At 36.4% G+C, this 24,949-nt stretch overlaps 1 protein-coding gene and 1 long non-coding RNA gene across 4 annotated transcripts; both read left to right on the top strand.

Annotated features, from left to right (window-relative positions):
* Positions 1-718: 718 nt before the first annotated feature.
* On the top strand, positions 719-2,919 carry foxa2 (forkhead box A2). Its single transcript, XM_083544187.1, has 2 exons — positions 719-929; positions 1,503-2,919. Exons 1-2 carry the CDS (start codon positions 861-863, stop codon positions 2,703-2,705), a joined length of 1,272 nt encoding a protein of 423 aa, XP_083400313.1. The 5' UTR covers positions 719-860; the 3' UTR covers positions 2,706-2,919.
* Positions 2,920-4,957: 2,038 nt separating this feature from the next.
* LOC310727594 lies at positions 4,958-17,447 on the top strand. 3 transcript variants are annotated; one of them, XR_014534049.1, is made up of 3 exons: positions 4,958-5,002; positions 5,126-5,254; positions 16,182-17,447. It is a non-coding gene; the product is annotated as an uncharacterized lncRNA (long non-coding RNA). The 3 variants fall into 3 exon arrangements; XR_014534051.1 differs by lacking the exon at positions 4,958-5,002 and adding an exon at positions 8,494-8,626 and having other exon boundaries at positions 5,063-5,254; positions 16,182-16,768; XR_014534050.1 differs by lacking the exon at positions 4,958-5,002 and having other exon boundaries at positions 5,060-5,254.
* Positions 17,448-24,949: the final 7,502 nt, after the last annotated feature.

Here is a 24,949-nt window from a genome sequence, read left to right on the forward strand (position 1 = left end):
CCTGGTGACTAAACTGTTATAGAAACAATCATAAAATGCATATACAAACAATATACGTTGTGCGCATGTTTCCTTTAAAAGATGCATTGCTAAAACGAATTTTAAAACAATTGTACATACACGAAATAGTATCTAAATAATTATTCTCTGGAGAAACACCTAAGCAGAAATACAACCATAAAAAAAATTTGTTCTATTTAAGATTCAGGATCGTTTTGTCTAAAACAGTTTATATGTTCAGATATCGGATTTGTGATATAAACAATGGGTAACGCATGAATAAAGGTTGATTAAAGGTTAGGTGTAACGTCAGTGTTTATCTGCGTGTGATAAAGTGGCTCTAACATCCCCTCGTCCCTCCCTCCCTTTTTTCTTCTGTTGGAATACAATAAGATTAGCTTATAATGAATCTTTTCATATGGACGCTTTGCTCTTTTGGAGTGGCGCAGGTGTACAATAGGGGGGCAACGCGGCGAAGTCTCGCGCCTAGGTGTGAGCAGATTATTCAAATAGGGCCGAGTGAAGAAGGGATTGGAGGCTCGCCCGGCGCACACGGCTATATCACAGCCCTAACACGCAGCAGCAGGCGTCATTTGAACTCCAGTCTTCAGCAGTCGCCTCTCAGCGTCCCGTCAGTGCGCTTGCAGCTGACTCACACGCACACACACACACACACACACTCACACACACACACACACATTCATACGAACACGCTCACACGCACAAGCGCGCACACATGCGCCAGCCCTTGACAGGAGAGCGCGACTAGAACACGAGGATCCTTGTGGTTCCAAAACAGCCACCAGCGAGGACGTTCTTGTCTGGGGGAAGCCCTCTCAAATCTGAACGGAAACTTCAGGATGCTCGGGGCTGTCAAAATGGAAGGACACGAACACGCGGACTGGAGCACCTACTATGGAGAGCCTGAGGTAGGTTGCCTATCCTAAATTTATATGTATATAGTTTTTTTTCATGGTGGAAACCGATTTCATTTTATACAACTCAATATTAGTCCTGAGATAATATTAACTTTGAGATCAAATATTGACTTGAGGCGCCTCCAAATCCTCCCCCATCTCGACGCGCTGCACTCTCCTAACAAAACTTGTGCTTGACATGAAATACAAACTTCCTTCCAGCCATGGGCCCTTATGTACACTGTGATAACATTTGAGCATAAATTCAGAAATATATGTATTTCAATACTGGTGAATTTTCAGCTGAATTTTTGAGCTTTTTAAGTGGATTTAGATTAGGCAATTATAACCATTTTGCCTCTATTTTACTTTTATCCTAAATTAAAAAAAGGCTCCGTCTGTTGAATTTCTAAGCTTATAATGAAATTTTTTTTAAATACATTTGATTGAAATTGAACATTTACAAATACATGACTATAGTGCATTCTTTCATAACTTACTGATATTTGATATTTCTAATAACTTTTCTACTTTTGTAATAACCGACTAAACAATAATCTTCTTTGCCCCCTTTTTTTTTTTCAGTGTTACACCTCTGTCGGCAATATGAACACCGGACTGGGAATGAACTCTATGAACACGTACATGAGCATGTCTGGAATGAGCACAGCCGCGAACATTACGGCCAACACCATGAACATGTCGTACGTTAACACAGGCATGAGCCCGTCCATGACTGGCATGTCTCCGGGCGCAGGTGCTATGGCGGGAATGGGCCCGGGCATGACGGGTATGAGCGCAGCATTGAGCCCGAGCATGAGCCCAATGACGGCTCAAGCGCCTTCCATGAACGCTTTAAGCTCTTACACAAACATGAACGCCATGAGCCCGATGTACAGCCAGTCTAATATCAACCGGTCCCGCGACCCCAAAACGTACCGCAGGAGCTACACGCACGCCAAGCCACCGTATTCATATATCTCCCTGATTACTATGGCCATCCAGCAGTCACCGAGCAAGATGCTAACCCTAAGCGAGATCTACCAGTGGATCATGGACCTGTTCCCCTTTTACCGACAAAACCAGCAGCGCTGGCAGAACTCCATCCGCCACTCACTATCTTTCAACGACTGCTTCGTGAAAGTGCCTCGCTCACCCGACAAACCTGGCAAGGGCTCGTTCTGGACCCTGCATCCCGACTCGGGCAACATGTTTGAGAACGGCTGCTATCTGCGCCGCCAGAAGCGCTTCAAGTGCGAAAAATCTTCCAGCAAGGAATCTGGCCGGAAGTCATCCGAACCTGGGTCACACAGCAGCTCCGAAAGCTGCAACGGCAACGAGTCCCCAAACTCGAACTCCTCCGTCAGCGAGCACAAAAGATCACTGTCAGACCTGAAGTCGAACCCCGGGATGAGTCCAGAACACAACGCCGCCTCGCCCGTTTCCCAGCACCACCAACAGCAGCAGCAGCAGCAGCAGCAGCAGCATCTAATGGCGCAGCATCACGCGGTTCTCGCGCACGACGCGCACTTAAAGCCAGACCATCACTACTCTTTCAACCACCCGTTTTCCATCAACAACCTTATGTCGTCCGAGCAACAGCATCACCACAAAATGGACCTGAAAACGTACGAGCAGGTGATGCATTACGGCTACAGCTCGCCGATGGCTGGCGCTCTTTCCATGGGCTCCATGGCGGCGAAAACGGGTTTCGACTCATCGCCGTTAGGAGCGGACACGTCCTATTACCAAGGCGTGTATTCAAGACCCATCATGAACTCATCCTAGTCTGATGGAACTTTTCACATGTTTGTACATTTGTAAAAAAACAAACAAAAAAAAAAAACTTTTTGTGAATAAGTATTCGGGACTTTTTATTTGTTTTTTGACGTTTCGCGTTAATTTTAGTGGTCACGTTAATTAGTCATTTTTTTGTAAAAAAGAAAAAAAATGTGAAGAAACGAATGTGACGAACTTTGTGGCTTTGAAAATGGACCAAAAACACACACAGCTGATCTGAATCTGGGTATCTCAACCAAATGGAAAAGGAGGAACTGTTCTTCATTCATCTGTGAAAACATTATTTATGGCTTGTAAATGTGTATTCTTGTAGACAACGATAAGAACAGAATCTATATTAAAGTGTTATTTGAATTTTCAACAAGTACGATAAATGTGTTTCTTTTCCACCAAAACAACATACTCCAATGTCTTTATGGTCATGTCTTGACGCACACTCCATAAAACAGACACACTCCATTTATTCATTTTAATTTCAGGCCATTCAGCAAGGACATTTCACTATATGAATTAAACGCATAAATAAACTAGTAAATATCGAAAGGTTTATTATTAAAACGAAACAGCTTAAAAAAAGATTTTAAATGAACCAGACGAAAATATAAGAACTGAACCTGCTAAAACCTGCGTTTATAATATTGATTATCTTTAGCTAGTAGTGGTTCTGTCATATAAGCTCGAGTCTCCTGGGATTTCTTTTTCCACGACCAATTAGACAAATATCCGATAAATAAACTTTGGTCGACAAAAGCGATTTCAGAGCAGCTACACGAGAAATCAGATAAGAAAAAAATAGATGTTTCAGCAAACAAATGGCTTTAAAAAAAAAAATTCTTGTTTTTGCACCAAAACAAAACATTTCAGCATCACACATCATTTTATTCCATTCAGAATAAATATTGCATGAATGCTTAAAACCACATGCATAAACAAATATCAAATATACTCGAAATGCATGTGTGTATAGGAAGGTCAGGTTGCTTTAAACATCATGAAAACGATATTAAAAACGAGGCAATAACAATAATGATAATATTAATAATATTAAGAAAAAGAAAATGAACAATAAGAAGACATTCGTATTCTGATGATAAATGGAAGAGGGTGTGGAAACAGGTATATGTATCGAAAAGGTGACAGGTGGATTTTTTTTGGCTATTTCGACATATTAAAGACACATTTTATTTTAAAGCCCCTAAAATGCTGACTTTTTAATATGACTTACGGAGAAGAGCTTGATTTGACATTTTTATTTTTGCTTTATGTTTATTGACATTATGCGGCCGGACATAAGGCATATAAGCATATACTCTAATGCGCCTTTTCCTGCTTACAGGCCATGAAGCACCCAAAGAGCAGTTTTAAAGTTTTCTATCCATATTTCATAATTCCCTGCCATTGTGTTCGTGCTTCAAAGGAAAATAAAGTTCAGTGTTTAGAGTAGACTCTCCATTTCAAGCCTCTAATACTGCTCATCTGCAAATAAACAGCTGGTAAACAATGTAAAGATGGTGTTTTATATATATATATATATATATATATATATATATATATATATATATATATATATATATATATATATATATATATATATATATATATATATATATATATAAAACACCATTTTTACATTGTTACACACACATATATGTGTATATACATATATACATACATATACATATACTCACACACGCACACACACACACACACACACACACACACACACACACACACACACACACACACACACACACACACATACAAATATATAGATACATATACATACACACACACACACACACACACACACACACACACACACACACACACACACACACACACACACACATACAAATATATAGATACATATACATATACTCTCTCACACACACACACACACACACACACGCACGCACACATACACATACAAATATATAGATACATATACATATACACACACACACACACACACACACACACACACACACACACACACACACACACACACACACAAATATATAGATACATATACATATACTCTCTCTCACACACACACACACACACACACACACACACACACACACACACACACACACACACACACACACACATATATATATATATATATATATATATATATATATATATATATATATATATATATATATATATATATATATATATATATATATATATATATATATATATATATATGTATATATAATATGTGTACACGGAGGAACAAATTGCAAGAATGCACACTTCGAATGGAGACACGTCACTTGGTAAATTTGCACAGATATTAAATTTCGGCCCCCTCATTTTAGACTTAGGCCTAATGTGAGGCTGAATTTTTATAGCTCGCTGATCGATATCGCTGTAAAAATAATCTTTTTTTTTTAAACTAGCGAGGCAGCGAAATCTTTGCTTTGTGCTAAAGTCAACAGTGGCAGAGTTTGAGCTCAAATAAATGCTGCGGTGCCTGGAGCACTTTGCAGAACGCAGCGGGCGAGCAGCGGACCCTCAGCAGCTTACAGGTAGGAGCAGCCCATTTCCACACACTGGAACACCATGCTGGGGGTTTATGTCTGAAGGGGGACACTGAACTCGGAGACGTGGGAGTTTTTGTCGCCCTCGACTTTTAAAGATACGGTTCGCAGATTGTAACACGGCTTGCTGAAGCCTTTTCTCTCGCGCGACTTGCTGCTGACAGACTGCGACTTGAGCTGATAGATGATGTGCGTTATTCATATCGGGGGGAAAATGCTTTCTCTCCAGCGTGCACTATCAACCACGACCCCCTAGAGCTCTCCTGTGCAGGATGATGGAGTGGAGATTTTCCATTGTTAAGTGATTATAACGATAAGCAGCGTTAACGAATCCTAACGAACAAGACCGTTTCGGAAAATAATGCCCACGTGCTGACACGTTATTCATGTTTTCGGCAAATGCATAAAGTTGCGTAAATATTCACGTGCTATTAAATTACTAGAACGTGATCAAGATACGAGGAATCGCGGCAGTTATCGGTAATGTGTTTTACAGGGAGGTTTGCAGTCCGACTGCACACCTGATTTACTTCATTTATACTTCAGGCTGTAAATGGAGTCACCTACAGAACACAGACAGCAAAACAACACAAAGACTTTACAGATTTGACACAATAGTAATCTGACAACTCTGTCACTTGGCTAAGTGCAATTGGCCATACATCATTAAGAACGAGGAAATAATAGAGAGCAGTAATAATAATAATAATAATAATAATAATAATAATAATAATAATAATAATAATAATAATAATAATAATAATAATAATAATAATGTTACCAACAGCAAATAATTTGTCTTAAACCTTTGTGAATATTTTATTTATATTGTAAAATATTTTTCATGCTGTGAAACAATTCACGTGATTCATATGACGACGCCGTTTTTATTTCATTAGGTTTTAATAAATTTTATTATTGTTCATAATAATAAGAACAGCAACACCATTAACAAAATTAATAATAATAATAATAATAATAATAATAATAATAATAATAATAATATTATTATTATAAATCCAGCAACTACAATTAGCACTATTACGACCACTGTACCACCGCAACCGCCAATAATAATAATAATAATAATAATAATAATAATAATAATAATAATAATAATAATAATAATAATAATAACTATATAGAATATACAGCTGTGCTTTGCAGTTCCAGCAAGTGAAGTGTCTTTAACAGAAATTGTGTTTAACAGGTAAATGTAGAACAGGTATTAAAGATCGGATGTGTCTATAATGGACACAAAACTCACAAAAAAAAAAAAAAAGAGTTTCTAATTGCAAAACACTCCAAATATTATATTTTTTTATATACAACATCAACAACAACAATAATAATAATAATAATAATAATAATAATAATAATAATAATAATAATAATAATAATAATAATAATAATAATAATAATAATAATAACCTAAATCATTCTTATTGCGAAATTTACGGAATCAGGTTACATTTACTTAAACTGACTTCGCTTTTATTTGCAATATAAAAGTCTGCAAAGTGAAAAAAACATTTGAACTACATTTCCACATCCCCCAAGGAGCCGAAGACAGAGAAGTTGGTGTCATCATAAGTGTCTTGGCGTGTTGCACTAAGTCACTAGTCGCCTGTGATTACTTTCAGAAAAAAATACAGCTGCATATTTTCTATGCTGTTTTCTTTAATAAATAATCTACTGTATAAAACTTTCAAACCATTTAAAATGCATGATTCTAATCTATGATAAAGTCGGTGAGGAGTGAGCTAGACCCGGCCAATAACACTTCCGCCGTGTTCGGAGTCTTACGTAACTCAGAGAGCCAATCTGGCGCGCGCAGTGCGAACCTAAAGTTCGGAACACCCAAGTAGATCGTATCCAGGGAAACGGCGCGCGGCCATTTTTTTTTTACCGGTGTTAAAGCGGCTTTCAGGCCGCGTCTGCGACAGGAGCGACACAGCAGCCCGACTTAACTTCTCCCTCACACCAAATGCTCTTAATCCCCAAAGCACGGCGGAGTAAAGCTGCTGGCCCGCAGTATATTAAAAGAACACAAAGTCAGCGCGAGATCGAAAAGGCAGTTTCTCCGACGGCGGCGATTCCCACACGGCTGCGAGGACACAAAATGTCTTTAATAACACAACAATACACTTCGATCAACATGCCTATATTTATTTCTGTTCTCAGATGTTTGAGTGTGTGTGTGGTAAATACACAATAAAACATGACATCGGTCTAATACCTCCACATCTACAATGTGGGTTGATGTAAAATCCCATATTAATTTTGTTCTGGTTCTGGTTCTATTTGTTCGAATTAATTTTGCATTATGATTTAAACCAACTATTTATGCTTTTTATAGCTCTGACCTATAGATATACTATAAGCATATACATATACTACTATTTCTTCTACTTCTAATACTACTACTAATAATACCACCAACAAACCAATCATATAAAATATGAAATTAATATACTATAACTACAACAAGAAAAAACCTACAGCCAGAAAAAAAACCAGAAATTACAATACTGTGTCTCTAAAACATAATCTCATTTGACCTTCTACATAATGTATTTTATAATTTATCAGGGTATTTCTGTATATTTCATATACTTAATATTAGAAGTTAATGCATGATTAAATACAGGTATTTGATTAAGAAAATTAAGAAGATTAAGATTAACATCATGTTGTGGCTTTTAATGCATTACAAATGCATTTTACATATGAAGTTAATTAGCAGTGCTGATTAATATAATTGAATAGCAGAAGTGACATGCACCTTGAATGCATGGAAAAAAAAAATAAATGGCCATATTTGCATGGCACAGCTGTGTCAGGTATCTGTCCTGGAATCAGGCACCTTGCTATATCTGTGCTTATTCTTAGCAACAGCAACAGATCAGGAAAGTGTAATAAATGCTTCATATATTTAACTAAACAGGTATGTGTTGGCAAGTGTCCTGTTGCCTGACAACATTGTCATTCTAGGTAGAAATTGAAAGAAATTGAATAATGATAAAAAAAATTACAAATAAATGTATTTAGAATATTTAACTAAAGAATGTAGAAAAACAATCACAAATTTTATATCTGTGCAAAATAAATATATCTATTTATATTTTTTTCTTTAAAAAGTGCATTAAATCTCTTTTTATTTAAACGTAAAAAACATCTAGTTAGCAAATTCACACAATTTTTTTGTTTCTTTGCTGAGACTATAGGCTGTAGTGCGACAGATGGAAGGTAGCGGAAATAGGATGCACCAGAGGTCAATAGTGTGTTCACACTGCTCTGAGAGTATAGTGTGAAGTTCCTGATCACTTTCTCACACAGACAAGACTTGCTAAACCACAGGTCAGATCCTAAACACTGTCATAAATTCATCAGCGTTTATAAGCTCATTGCAAACTATAATGTCTTTTTATATATATATATATATATATATATATATATATATATATATATATATATATATATATATATATATATATATATATATATATATATATATATATATATATGTATATATATATCGCTTCTTCATTTAAATACACAGATACACAAGAGATATATTTTATTCATATTAAACAAAATAGCTGGTTCATAGTTGTCCATTCCCCTTGTGCAGACATACATATACATGCATGTATGGTATGCATTCCTGTAGTTTTCAACCGCATCCAAAATTTCCTACAGTCTACAGTTCAAGACTAAGTCACTGGGAAGGACATTTGACTCATTAAATCTTAATGAAAGCAATAAACACAGGTGCCAGCAATTCATTCAGACGCCCAAACCAATCTCCATTTCCCGCTAAATGCAAACAAGCCCAGATGCCCCAGTGTGATTCTCTGAATAACAAAAGCAAATCAAATTTTTGTCCTGCATGTGTTCCCAATGCAGAAATGTAGAGGCAATAGGTTATGCCGAGACAGAGCTTGTCCAATTTATTGTACGTGAGACGGGTGTGTCACAGAGGTGATTCCAGCATTTTCTAGGACAGCAAAGAGCTTGTAGTTGAGAGGATGGCAGGAATATCTATGCAATATTCATGAGAACCTATTTCTTCAAAATAGAATTGGGCAGACATGCATGATGATAAAAATCAAGCCTACACCCCTTTCTTACGGTCAGAGTGATTAACAATATCTGCAGTAGCCCTCATACCATACATATAAACAATAATCTAGATAATTCTATTTCTAGATTTATATGATGTTTAACTGATAATCTATTCTGTTTATAGTCTATATATTTTGGAATTCATTATGTCTCCTTTATCGAAATAAAAATGAAATAACATCAGCATAATTGCTTTCAGAACTCCAAAAGTGGACCCACTTGCCCAATTTAAAGAAGTGCTGTCCTAAAACAACCGTACTGCTTACTCTAGATTTCACTCCCACTACACACACCGACTGCAATCAAGGTAGAGATCATTCATCACACCGAAATTAATGTGTGAATAAAGCACCGTTAAAAGACCAGAGATGCGATTACTTACTTACTTCCAGGGTAGTGCTCCCCAGACGCACACAATTTAACCAATCTCTGCTTACCACTGACAGTGACATAGTGTGCGGACTAATTCAATTTCCTGTCAGATTAAGTGTAGTAGTATTGTTGGGGCAGTAGATTTATCATCAGTGATTTACAAAAGAAAGACCCCTATCACAGACATACAACAGAACCTGTCATGGTCTGCTCTGTGTAAAATGACTTATATGTGTTTAACATGTTTAAATTGTTATTATTCAGAGCATCAGCTACTGAAATATAAAATAGAACATTAGATGAATAGCCACACTTTGTGGTTAGAAACCAAAAAGGCGAAGCATGGCTCATAATTTGAGGTACTGTGCAGTTTAAGTTTACCAACCATTTCCATGACTGTGTATCTGGAGCTTCAGCAGACCAACCCACTATTAAGGTCACTTATCCCAATGACTGTACTGTTACTATACCAATGCAAATAAGTCATCTGCACATGCAAAGTTGTGCATTATTAGAGACTAGTACAACATGATGGATCTGTTTGAGCAGTGCAGATGATTTTGACCAGGGGAATGATGAATTATAAGAGTATTTGCAAAGAAGCAGGCTATTCAGATACCTTGCTTCACTGTTAGTGTGGTCAAAATCTCTAACGTTTTTAAAATGCAAATGCGACACTGGAACTTGGAATGCTTGAAATGAATATATTTTTTTTGCGAATTAGATATCAAGACATAGCAGGCAAGTATTATCAAAACATACAAGAGCATAAGTATGACAGCTCTCATGGTAGTACTTTATTTGGAAATACAGGTTTAAGCTTAGAGTCTTGCGTTTTCTGAGGATTGATATTACAGGTTAATATTTTACTCCTCCTACAATTGACAGTTTGCACTATAAAATAAAATACATTGTGTGTTTTAATTTACCTTTTGTATTTGATTCTAAACAAAAAAGATATTAGAATCTGCCCCATTTTATTATATATATATATATATATATATATATATATATATATATATATATATATATATATATAAAAATGTTCATATAAATAAAAAAAAGAAAGGATGTAATTAATATATTATTTACTATTAAATTACAGTATCTACATCTTATACACCTTTTTCATATACAGAAATATAGTTAAATAATAAGAGCGATAGAGATAGGTTCCAGGTTTCCTGAGATAATTATAAAACATCTTGTACACAGAGTTGGTATGCAATATTTCTGTTATATATGCATAAGCCAGATCAATAAAGCAAACAAAGCAGTGAGCATATGCATGGGTTTTGTTCCATCCCCTATAAATAGAATGTGGGCTTCACTTAAAGTAAAAAAAAAAAAAAAAAAAAAAAAAAAAAAAAGACACAAAAAAACCCTGAACACTGTGTATCAAGTACAAGATGTCAGACATGCAGAAAGCAAGCATCTAGAGGTGCAGTCTAACTGCTACAACACATTTCTCTGAGCAGTTTGTGATAAATGCAGTTAGCCCCTCCTTGGCTTAAAGCAATTAATTCAGACACCCTGACATCAACTCTCCAATCCTTTGACAGCTTGGAGCCCAAATCAAAATGCTAGTTCTCCTGGGAACAGGAGAAGATAGCCGGCTCTTTTCTGGACTGTTTGCTCACTGGGCCTGAGAGCAATCTTCCTTGCTGAATGAAATGCAAGGACACAAACAATGTGGCGGCGAGAGAATGGAAGACGGGGAATGAACAGTTTGGACTATTTGCTCAGCAGAAGGGCAGTCACAATGGCTGGCCCATGGCTTTCCCATGCATCAAGCCTCTTAGTCTTAGCACTCCTTTGTTGCTGGGTTTCGTTCAGATAAGAGCCCAGCTGCCCTATGCGTTTAATTCCCATTGTACACCATACTGTATAGCCATTTATCTGCTTTTAGGTGGCTTTTCATCATTTTGTTATTCCATAAGTGTGCATCATATCGCTCATGTATCTCCATGCTCTGGCTTCACCTTTGCATGTGCAGTCGTTTAGGGAGGATGGACCAAGAAAACACGCAAGGTCAAGACTACAGAGGGATAATACCTCACGTTTTCTTCTTTCACTTAAGCATGTGTGTGTCTATGCTTTAAGCTTTTATAATGCTAGTTATCTATTTTGCAATTACCTCTTTGAAATTAAACATAAATGGTAGAAAATTGTCTAAGCTTCTATTATTCTTAAAAAAAGGGGTTTTAAAAAAAGAAAGCACCATCCCCCCCAAAAAAAGATTACAACATCAACTTGGTTGTAAACCAAGCCAACAGTCCAAACTATGCCATGTGCCTTTACATTTAAAATTTTTTGACCACAAAAGGGCACTGGGTAAAAGGATAAAACTACAGGGTCACAGAAAAAAACAGTATTAAATTAATTTTAAAACCAAAAGTTTTTGATCCCTGACACCTTTTGTTTAAACTTTTGTTCATCTCAACAAAAAAAATCTAAGATTTGTATTATTATTATTATTATTATTATTATTATTATTATTATTATTATTATTATTATTATTATTATTATTACCAGTAGTAGTAGTTAATCTTTTATTTACAATTATTTAAAAAAAGATTATTTGGTGTTTATTTTGTAACAGTTGTACTGTGGAACAATAAATTCCTTTTATAGTTTCCTTACATGGGTAAGCTAATAACTTTTATTTATAAATTACAAAACAAATCATTTTGAATGTTAAAAGGATAGGAGAGTAGGAGAATAAGAGTGCCTCAAAATAGATAAAAATCATTAACCTTATTGCTCAGGCTTGGTACAAACGCAGTTTTTCTCAGATGGCAAAAGAAATAGACTTTTTGTACTGCAGTGAAGAAATAAATGAAATTTTATTTTTTTATTTTTTGAAAAAGAAAAAAAAAATGTCTCGAACCTATGTACTTTTGTCCATGTTCCAATCTAAATGTCTCAGCTTTGCCAGGTTTATTAGAGGGGAAGGTAACACACAAATAGTGTAAAACATTGAACATTAATGTAGTGGCAGTGAGAGAGCTGGATTATTGTTAGGGATTAATGTCACAGTGGGAGAACTGATTTCCACAGTATGATAATGGCCCATTTTATTCTGTTTAAAAAAGGAGTCTAATAAAAGGAGATCTACAAGTTCTGTGGTGATATATAAAAAAACAAACAAACAAACAAACAAACAAACATTAAACAGACAAAGGAAATTATACAGAAAGGAAAACCAAACATTTCAAAACATGAGAAAATCAATCCTGTGTATAGTGTAGTTTTCTATATGCTCATTTTACCTGTAAGTGCAAGTCTATGTGTGCATATGTAGGTGAGAGTGTGTGCAGGATCATGTGTGTGGGATAATTTTGTACAACGCTTCACTGATGCTAAAGTAAAGAACTGTTCATGACTTTTCAGCACTCCTTTAAGTTGCCACCACTGTGTAATTGATGAGTGCTGAGACATTTCACAAAGCTCTAGTGCTCAGAAATGAAAGGGAATAACCGAGTCATATAAGATGAAACACACAAAAGATGGGTGATTAGCAAGTACCGGAACAATGTTGATATTGCTTTGAGAACACACACGAATAAACACACCCTCTACTGTACAGCACTTTCACACACTGCTCAAGCAATAAAAACAAACTCATAACTGCTGCAGAGATTAAATAAGCACATAATTTATTTAAACACCATCAAATTAACCTGTATACCAATGTATATAAAAATAACCCATGGGCTGTATATTCAATTATTTGTTCATTAAGTGAGACATTTTCTACACAGACAAAATCTATTGGTTACAAAAAACACCAAACAGTCCATCTCTCTTCAAGACAAGCTCCAGGTAGAACTATTTAGGGGTTGTTTCTCTAGTAGAAAACTTTTTTAGTAGAAACAAAATTCTTTCATGAAGGTTTTGCAAAGAATGATGAGGGAATGATTTTCCTTGGCACTAAATACTTTTCTAACTTTCATGTCATATCTTCCTTTCATTCTCAGGGATTAGTGTCTTATTCAAGGGTGCAATTACAAAGCTATATAGTGGAAGGGTGGGGAGAAATGAGCCTGCAGGTCTCTTTCATTTTGTTTGACTTTATTATGCATTTGAACCTTGGGACATGAATGAGACACATTTCACAACTGCAGTCCAAAAAACATTGTCATTGATGACACAGCCATGGTTCAGATCATCACCATCATCATCATCATCATCATCATCATCATCATCATCATCATCATCATCATCATCATCATCATCTCTAACTATCTTTAACATTTTTGCTGTTCCCAAGTCATAAGGGGTGAAATAGAAATGTAATTTCTTTAATTACATAAAATAAAAAAAAAATAAAAAAAAATAAAAAAAATAAATAAATATATATATATATATATATATATATATTGTATATTGTATATATATATATATATATATATATATATATATATATATATATATATATATATATAAATTTTTTTTTTATGTAATTAAATAAATAATGAGTTATGTGCATGTTCTAAAACATTTACATATATTAATTTTACTACCAGGACAGCAACTAAAATTGTTTGTTCTTCTTACACTGTTTCTTGCAATACAAACAAGCAATATCTGCATTGTAACAGGTCTCGTTTTTATAAACTAAAAATCACTTTTTTTGCTTACAATTTTAAATAAATAATCACAAAAACATTTTCAACACATCTTTATTTAGTTGAACCACGGACATGTTGCATCAGCTCATGTTGAGTAATACACCACTCCATGATCACAGTTGCAAGAAAAAACAACCCTGCTATTAGAAGGATAAGCTGGTGCAGATCAAATCCTTAAAACATGAATAGATTTCAAAACTGAAAAAAAAAAAAAAACAGTCATAATTTCGCAACACATTTTAAAATGGTGTACATATTAAACAAATGCTTACTAACATAATGTTTTATATGCAATGCAGGAGCTTAAGCTCATGTATGCAAATACAAGTGTATGTGTGAATGGTAACTAACTGAGCCAGGTTTAATAGGAAAAGTGGTTTCCTCATGCAAATCCTTACAAGGCAGTTGAAGCAAGGCTTTGAATAACATGAACAAATCGAAGGACAGTTATAAAATGTTAGCACATCAAAAGTCCGATAGATTAGCATACTCAATAAGCTAAAAATTATATTTTAAACAACTCAAAAATATATTTAAAGGCCTCAGGAATGTCTAGTTGTGCCAGAAATTTGCACTCATACCATTTAGACCAATAACAATATTACCTAAAAACAAATGTTGTGGTTTATTCTCAGGAGGAATTGTATGCACACAGCCTCAGAGCTAATAAGGACACTCTTAATATTCTACTCTGGCTCTCAAAATCTCCTTTGTTTTTTCATGACCAAAGATAAGCACTATGGGAGCATGTGACGGCCACACAAAGTTGGCCTCATTGACCGGCCCATGGCACCTTCCAGGTATGACTGCAATGTTTAACTAGCCATCCATCTTCTACCTGCTGCTGGCAAACAGGCACCTTTGTCTAAGCCTTACCGTTGTTAGGGCCTGCTCTTACTCAATGGATCAACTTAGTTTATTTCCCCATTGGCTGTGACTCAAAATCTATGCATTTCCTTTAATCCGCTTTTTATTTCTCTGACAGGAACATTCAGTGTGTTAATACATCTGTCTGTTTGGGTGGTTCAGAGGAGAGGCTGTCAATTGCCAGGTTCAACTGGTGATTTGAGACAAATTCCAGGTGGTTATCAGCAGACTCCAGGGTTAATCTAAAAACAAGCTCGCTGTAGATCTAGGAATTATACTGGAGTGTAACTTTTCTTACAACACAAGCACAAGCTATACATTTGATTTCAGGAAACTATAAGTCATGTTTACATTTATTACATTTTTGTTGAAAAGTGAGAGACAATATTCTCCTGACATCATGTCTTTGCCATATTTGCCTTTATTTCAACTGTCTTCTGTTGTTTTTCCAAACGAAACAATGCACACTAACACTTTCTCATTTAACATCATTTTAAGACTGATGATATTTTAAATTAAGGAATTATTTGTGCTCAAATGTGTGCAAATGCATAATTATGAAAAACGAATGGAGTATAGTGAGGGTGTGACAATCTTTAAGATTCAGAATGCTGTGTGGCTTCAGTGACATAATAAACTTTTGTTAATAAATATAGCAGAATTTTCTTTTTGTCTGTTGTAGCCTGAACACTTTCACTTTGTAGGAGGAAAATGCCCAGATTAGGTCATTTGATATTTAAATAGCTACACAATAACAACTAAGACTTTCCTGGAAAATAGGAAGGACAAAGTGATCTTTTTTGTTGAAATTTGCCCTCATTGAGATCATTGTTACTTCTAACATAATTCCTAGCCCGTAAATATAAGACAGAGGAATTTGCTAATACATTTAAAGTGCATACTTTTCCTTTCAGGTATGGATCAATTGTAAATGTTCATCAGTTACAGCCCTAATGCTTCAAGCCATGGTGGAAGTGCTAGCTTGCCAATCATCATCAGAGCACCTTCACCTGCAACTCAGCAGTCACGTCTGACCTGGCCGCATATGAGAGATAACATTCGCGTCTGCAGAGCTGAGAGGGGGGACAAAAGGAAGTTTGACGTTAATGATTAACAGCGCTAAAAGCCCCTGCTTTTGTATTCCCATGGTACCGAGGCTATCTGGTGGCCATGTGACCTGCGTGGAGGAGATTGGGGGTGAGCAGTAGAGCAAACACAGGTGCTCTGTTTGGGTTGGAGTCGCCTGCGCTGTCAGGGACAACCACAAACACACGCAGCCATGCCAAGCTCCACAAACAGTCGCCTACGCCAACAGATCAAGTCCAATGTGCTCCTCCCATCTTCCTATATGTTCAACATTGGAAAAAGTATCTACCATATTTATTGCATTTAAGCTGGGGCATCTTTAACCAGGGTTAACAATTAGTTTAAAAAGTATAGTATAAAGAAAAACACAATTGCCTTTTACTTGTATAATAAAAACTAATAATATATGCTTTAATTTATACTTGTATATCACACTGCGCTGAATAATAATGTTTTCATGTCTGATGCAACTGCTAATCAATTGTGCCGAGGCTGCCTGACTGTAATTAATGAGCTATTCTCGATCATTTTCAATCATGTTAAGCACAATGTTAACAACTCCTGAGGGAAAGGTGTTAAGAATCATTTAACCTCAGCATTTTCAATGTCAATCATGGCTACATGTGCAGTGCGCTAGTGGGAACTGGACCTTTTCTTGATAATGTAATCAGCTGTTATAAAAGCCCTATCACTAAAACCTTCTCAGTCTGACACAGAAATGACGAAAGTGATAACAAGAACAAAAGCTGCAATACAAGCATCCCCTATTGAAAAAAACAAAACAAAAAAGGAAATGGAAATGGAAAGACCACATTATGGAAACAACGCATTCAGTGTCTAATTTTCTGTACAGTGTACTGCAGATCAGACAGACGGTGCTTTGATTGTTCTGAAATTAATGTTTGCACTTGGGCTGCTTTTCAGTTAATTGCTAGCACTTGAGGAGTCAAAGTTTGATTACAAACGTAACAATAATAAAGCCTTTTGACAGCAAACACTTAATCAGAAGCGAATATAAAATTCTTAAAGGAAAAAAAAACATGTGAATGAGATGTGAAAAGTCCAATAAATAATAAAATGTATATTATCTTAAACCTCAATCCGACAACAGATTTCATACCTGTATATATACGTGTGTGAGTGTGTGTGTGTGTGTGTGTGTGTGTGTGTGTGTATGTATATGTGTATGTGTGTGTGTGTGCACATTGCTGTCAATACTTGTCAACACACACCTTTGTTAGCTTTACTCTAGAAACCAATGAAGGCGTGCTGGAGGTAAGGTGTAAAACCTGAATGTAAACTTTTACAACTTTTTCAACTAAAAGAGAACGTGCACAATTAATAGTTTTGTGCATGCTAATACACACTTGTGCACTTAATATTTATAATTATTTTTATAAAATGTGATTTGGTCTAGATTACAAGAAATATTATCATTGAAAATACAATAGTCTTCAAACTTCAGAATGTAATGCCTGAAGGCCTAGACATCTATAAAACAGTTTAGGAAACATGTGTTCTTGACACTTTTGCCCTTAGTTCATCTTTACACCTTTCATCTTGACTGTAATGTACAAAGCTTAAACCAGAATTGAAATGCAGGATAATTATAAGTGATCCATTGATGAATGCAAGGGCATACAGACAAAAAAATAGCTACAGATATTCGCCATGGGATTGGTGCTGTAGGGTAAACCGTGTAGTAAAATCTTCACAGCAAACTGTTCCAAAAAGACTCGAGGCATGAGCTTTGTTGCTAGGGTATTGTGTTGCTCCAGAAGTCTCCCTATTGTGAGCCGAAACTGAGCTAATCAAAGTGAGTTAGCAATGATAAGCTAGGCTATGAAAAGACAGAAAAAACTGCTCTGTCTTCAATAGCTCTTTTGATGTGGTAGACTAAAAATGTTATGTAAAAAGCACGAGTGTTTCCTAAGAAAGCAGACTACGCATGAACCTTCAGTTCCTTTGTCTGCCTCTACACCTATAATTGGATAATGCTGGAGGGAATAATAAAACTCTCCACTGTAGTTAATGATATATGCATATTATTGGGGTTCTGTCATGGCTCTATAATATACACATTTCTAAGTATAAGTAATGTGTATATTATACATAAATAAATCACATAAATAATTTGATCAACAAAGTGTATTATAATAAAAGAAAATTAAACTAAAACTACATTAAAAAAAAATCTATCTAAGAGTCAATCTTTTGATATGCAGTTTAATGGCCCGTCATTCATTAATTTGTTTATTCATGGTTTATTTATTTATTCATCATTAGTAAGGGCTTTACAGGTAGACCAAGAATACTGGTATAAGACAGGATAAGACTCTGGAAGAAATGTCATTCAAAGGGCCCCATGCACACACTCATTCACACCTACAGGCAATTTATTATTTAGTCAAACCTCCAAGAGTTAGTGTTTCAGGAGATGGAAGAAATACTGGAAAACCAGAGGAAACCCATGTGGACAACGAGGAGAACATACAAAACTCAAGGCAGTTATTGGGCGTGTCATATAAACTAGAGATTCTAACATTTGATTCTCTATGTATGTAACTGCTTTATAAACTAAATAATACATGCAATAATAAATTATCACAAAAATTTAGTCTATAATGTAATAATAATTATAATACCTAGAGAATCAAAACATTTTCACTATTTTCTGTTTAAACATGTACTGTGTTACACTGTGTTATATGACTGTACTTTACACATTATTTACTAAAATATGGTACGATAAATATTGATATTATGATCACATATATACGTTGTACATCAGTACAGCTGATTAAAGGCAAGAAAGTACCTAATAAACAAGCAAAAACAGAGAAAACAAATGGTTTTGAGTCATGGTGGTGACTGCGAATGTATATAAAGCGGTGTGTAAAAGAGCTAACCGAGGCTTGTGGGAGCAGGTGATAGCCTGGCCTTGCCCTCCCAGGCATCAGCTCACGCAAACTGTTTGATCTCATTTTATTCACTTGCAGCAAAGAGAGCAGTGAGGGGGAGGAAGGCGGGGGTTGGTTGGTGACAGGTGTATCTGAGTGGTGTAGAAAGGCAGAAGCTCCTTCTTTCAACTCTTTCCTCCCTCTCTGCTTCCCTTGCTCTATCTGTGCCAGCTGTACAGTACATGCCTGGGAGAGATAGATGCCATTCAATTTGAGAGCAGACAAAGAAAGTCTGGGTGTATGAATGGGAGAAGGCAGGTCACACAGGAGAGCAGGAAAAGCACAGGATGCAAAGTGATTGAAAATTAAAAACCCCATAAATAACTTTGCATTATACCAAGATATTAAGATTGGAATATGATGAAATGGCAAATAAACAAATAAAGGAGATCTTGGGAATTACCTTGATGTTGGATTGATAATCTAAAGTATTTGTATTTCCCTTTTCTAGACAGGTGTCAACTATTTCTTTTAGTACATGTTTTTGTAAGTTAAAGTTAAAGTTTTTTTTTTAAAAAACAGTTCCCACAATATAAAAAGAAAAAGTGTCATACTTTTAATAGTAATTATTATATAACCAGCATTTATCAAAAAATGAACATGGAGTATTATGATTGAAACACAATTTATAGGTTATGTTATACCAAAGGTAAACCGGAGTTGAGAAATAGTGTTTGTCTCTCATGTCATATAACCAATGACATCATTCTTGCCAGTGATGTGGCTTTTCCATGTTACTCCAGATGAATATAATTGGTGTACAGAGAACTTTACAATTCACAGAGAAAGACATTGTTATTACTGCACATCTGAATGTTGCTGGTGAAGGTGGGACGGCTGCCTGTGCGTGTGATCAGTAGCTTGACGGTGTGGGCGAGATAAAGAAAAAGAGACAAACAGCTGCTGTCTGCCAGAGACTGGTACAGTGAGCCGGGCAGCTGAGCAGGTTTCACCTTTCACCAAAGCGAACATGACCAATCCTGTCCATCAGCAGCCAATGAGCGGCAGAGGCTTTGAGCTCTTTCAGAGCGAGAGACAGAGAAAGGGCAAAGAATAAAAACAAAAGTTTTACTGAGTGACATATAGACTTTTACCTTAAGCTACAAACTGTACTTTCTATTTACAAAGGCAAGCCACAATGATCGGTGACATTTGTATAGGGCAGAATATTCAGATAAACCAGTATTAGCCCAGTGATAATATTATATATATTTTATTTTTAAAGACAAAAAAATTTCATTTTTAAGTACTGTGTCTATTTTGATGGCTACTGTCTTGAAGTATTACAGTGAAAGAGTGACATTCAGTGTGTCTTTCATGTGTGTGTGTGTGTGTGTGTGTGTGTGTGTGTGTGTGTGTGGAACACAGAGGCACTGAGGCAGGCAGGCTGAGCAATCAGCTGGGTGCCAGGGGTCGGGATAAAGCTGATAAAGAGATGACACGGCTGATAAGATAACCCAACTATATAGCAGACATTTAGATAGGAGGCGGAATGAGTGGCACAGAGAATTGGAACCAGATAAAGCAAGAGGGGCCCCCGGAGAGTCAAGAACAATGGATGGAGGCGGAGAGACAACGCGAGGACTAAACGATTGCTTCCGGAAACATCCACGGAGAGTGGGCTTGAAAGAGTGGGTTGTGCCATTGGGATGATCCCTTTCCATTAACCCCAATAAGAGTACACACACTACAAATTCATTAACACACAGAGACAGAGCTCCATCCCACAGTGGCTTTGTGGATATTACACCGGCTCTCATATAAAAGAAAATACATAAACCTGATGCCTCATTGAACCAAAAGTACACATTACTGCCCTCTTTTACAGATGTCAAATGCAGCAGTATATATTTAATGCAATTCTCTACAAAGGTTAATAATTAAATTAATAATTTAGTAGCATCTATCATGATATTTAAGTAGTAAAAAAGTTCTGTAGTTCTTTATTAGAAAAGCTATAATATTATCATTCACTTCCACTGCACATTCGTCAATATCATGGATAATTTTTTTGCAGTAAGAATAAAATCAGCTGAAATTTGCTGTTTTCCTTAATGTTTATCCTGCAAGTTCCTGAAACCAGACACAATCTGGAATTAAGTCATTTCCTTGATTTATGGTGCAGGAGGTACAACAGGACAGACTCTGAATTGAAGATGAACTCATTTTACGATTCTGACGCTGATGGTGCGACAAAGGGCAAGAGTGAGCCGGCACAATGAGAAGCACAAAGAGAAAACCAACTTTCACGTTGCTGAAAAGGGGGCGAATGTCTGGGCCAGCTGTTTTTAATGTCGCCAACACTGATAGGAGGCAGGTCATTTTTAACAGTGCGCAACACCCCCATTCAGTCATGCACAGACACCCGGCTATTCATGGGTAACCTGTGGTGACCTGCATTCAAGGCCACGTCAGGGTCCCCTGCACAAAAGGTGGAAGCAAGAAAAGGGGTGGGTGGGGGTGAATGGTGTTGCAACTAGACTGCTCACAACCCTCCAACCCCCTTGGTTAAAAAAATGACCTGACTTTTAGGAGTTTCAGTTAAAGTGAAGCATACGGACAAACAAATACAAAGAGAAGTAGGCACACACATACATACACTCACACACACACACGAAGAATGTACAAACAAGCTGGAAACAAAAGGGCTCTTGTAACAGAGGCGGGGATCTTGATGAAAAATTCAAACAATATTATATGGAGAATGTCAACAAGCGCCACACTTCTGCTGAGGGCCTTACAAACAGACAGAGCAACTCAGCACACACATTACGCCAGTGCGGCTCAACCTCTCAGCGTAATGATGATGGCTCTTCTTTTACTCTTGCTTGCCTTTTAAAACCAACACACACACTGCAAATAGAGCCGCAGGAGGGGGAGAAGTCTGAACCTGTCCCTTTCTATGTACCTGCTACACACACACAGACACCCACACACAACCACACACACACACACACACACACACACACACACACACACACACACACACACGCACACACTTTTCCACACATAGTGAGACACACTCACACTTGCAACGTCATGGGTCACCTGTACCTAGGATTTCCCGACCACATGAGAAAGGATTGTTCCTGAAAGACACAGATTAAGATATTCTTCACATTCCAACTGTCCACTATCACCATGTAACACTTTAATGCCTACTGACAGAAAAGCTCAGGCAGCATGACTTATTGTCAAATTTTTCTCAAGAAAACACATCATTTAAACGTGACACACTTCACTTTTGCAGTCACTATCAAACTTGTATTGGAGAGTCATACATGGTGAAAGGAACCGGCTGCTGTAAACTGACTTTCAAAAGAAATCTATGCACTCTATACAGGAATGATGCTGGAGAGGTAAATTGCACTCTTGTCAAAGAGTTGTGCTCTCACTTGCTTGGCCAGCACTGTGGCACGTGGAGCTGTTGGAGGAGAGAATTGGCAAACTTGTGCACCTAATTGTTATTGCGGCAGTGTTTGGCCTGGAGCCAGTCGATAGGAATCAGGGATCAGCTCCTGAGCTGTTGCTCCCACTCTCAGTGTCTTAGTTGTAATGCATCCCTCTACTAACAGGGATCAAGGTATTAGGGATTCAGGTTATTTGTATTGATTTTATGTGCTGTCATGCTGCGTCCCAGCCAAGTCATATTTGTGGAAATTGCAAATTTCACCTCAGAAATGTCACCAGCATTTAATCTTTTCCAGTGTGGTCAATACAGGAATCTCTGGCTGATCAGAGCAGCGTTATTGCGCTGAGCTGCAGCGCTTCCACTGTTGCCATGGTATCAACCCAGTGCACAGGCTGGAAAAAAATTAGGAAAAAGGAGAATCAAGACCGGAGAAAAGATCAATGAAAACCTATTATACCAGCAACTGCAATTAAATCCTTATAATACTAGAGTTGTGATGTGAATATACCAGTATGGTGGTACACAACAAAAAAAAAAATCTGAATTTGTTATGTTACTTACTTGTAATATAAAAACACAGCCAATGAAATTAAAAACAAAATGAAACCATCATTGTGTTAGAGATTCTTTAAAACACTACAGTCTTCTACTTTTTATATAGTATTTTGTTAAAGCAGGAGCATGTATGCCTTCAGCAGACATACCGTCTCTGTCTTTGCACCAATCTGACTAAATACAATGAGGAAAAAAAAAAACTTTTCTTAAGTGTTCATTTGAAGTGAACACAAAGCATACCAGTAAAATCAAGTTGAATAACATGAAAGCTTTCACTGATTGCATTGTATAGATGTCCCTATTACCATCCACAGCAACACAGACACAAAAAAGCCACAAAAGGATCAAGTAAGCTTAAAACATCTTGCAGGTGCACTACTTGCTTTACCCAAAGGCTATAATTCAACTAAACACAGCCATGTAAATATTCAGCGACATGCCGTGGCCCAGTCTGCTGGCTTACACTTTGCACGCTGCAGATGTTTTCTTACACTCCAAATTTGCTCTGGAAACTAATCAAGGCCTGATAAAGCTCATGGCAAATATGGAAAAGATTGACATCCGCATGTGGAAGTTTGCATAGCTTGGCCAAGTGTACATATATAGCCTGTGCAGCACACAACTTTAGCTGGGCCAGAGTTTGGGTTTGGATACTAGGAAAGCAGATTACACAGTGAACAAGGTGATACTTTAAAGTTACACTTTTAAAGAAAGATAAACTTAAATACTAACTGATAGCTTCAGAAAACAAAAAGCTCTTTTATATATATATATATATATATATATATATATATATATATATATATATATATATATATATATATATATATATATATATATATATATATATATAAAAGGCCAATGAACAAAATAGACTATTTACAAGTTTTTTTTTTCCTGCACACTTAGTTTTCACTTACCATTAGGGTAATAAAGAAGTAATATAAATACATTTAAAGACTGATAGAAATGGTAACTGAGAAGGTCTGACCACCCTCCAACTGATGTGCCTCATGCTAATCAATGGATCAATTAAGGAAAGGCACATGGGGTCAAGCCTCAGATATTGCACTGCCTATTAGTTTCTTCCACCTGTCATTATTACACAGTCACATGTCCAAACAGAGAGTGGGGACTTGGCATGCTAGGCAGCACTATCCAAAGTAAACAGAGAAGCGATGAGGCTTGGACAAAATATTGATCTGACACAAATCTGCAGACGAGAGGCCTAAAAGCTGCGATTAAGGCTAGTGTGTGCCTCAGTGTTTGTGTGTGCATTTCTTACATTTATTTTTATTTTAATAAATAAAACATACATATTTAATGTTTAAATATTGCTTCCCATATACAATATGTTTTAGAGTATTTAGTATTACTGATTGTAGCAGCAATGCAGTAAAGAGAGAAATACTTTTAGATTATTAGTAAACGTGTTCCCTTTTTTAAAAAATCCTGCAGAAAATGGCTTTTTAAAAAGCAGGGACAAAAGGCTTCTATATATATATATAAAATATCAATATAAAAAAAGCTTTCAGGATTTACATCTTTATCTATTTATTGCCTTCAGGAAACATTTTAGTAGTAATATTTGAATAAAATGAAAACTATAGGCAAACTGGTACTAAAGCAGTGCAGTGGCAAGCACTGATCAGTAGCAATGATGGACCCC

Source organism: Silurus aristotelis, assembly GCF_946808225.1.
Source record: "Silurus aristotelis genome assembly, chromosome: 6".
Taxonomy (NCBI): domain Eukaryota; kingdom Metazoa; phylum Chordata; class Actinopteri; order Siluriformes; family Siluridae; genus Silurus; species Silurus aristotelis.

Excerpts from the sequence above, each read along its gene's own strand:
- foxa2 (XM_083544187.1), top strand. The coding sequence starts at position 861 with ATGCTCGGGGCTGTCAAAATGGAAGGACACGAACACGCGGACTGGAGC. Across the intron at positions 930-1,502 it reads CCTACTATGGAGAGCCTGAG|TGTTACACCTCTGTCGGCAA; the intron begins GTAGGTTGCCTA and ends TTTTTTTTTCAG.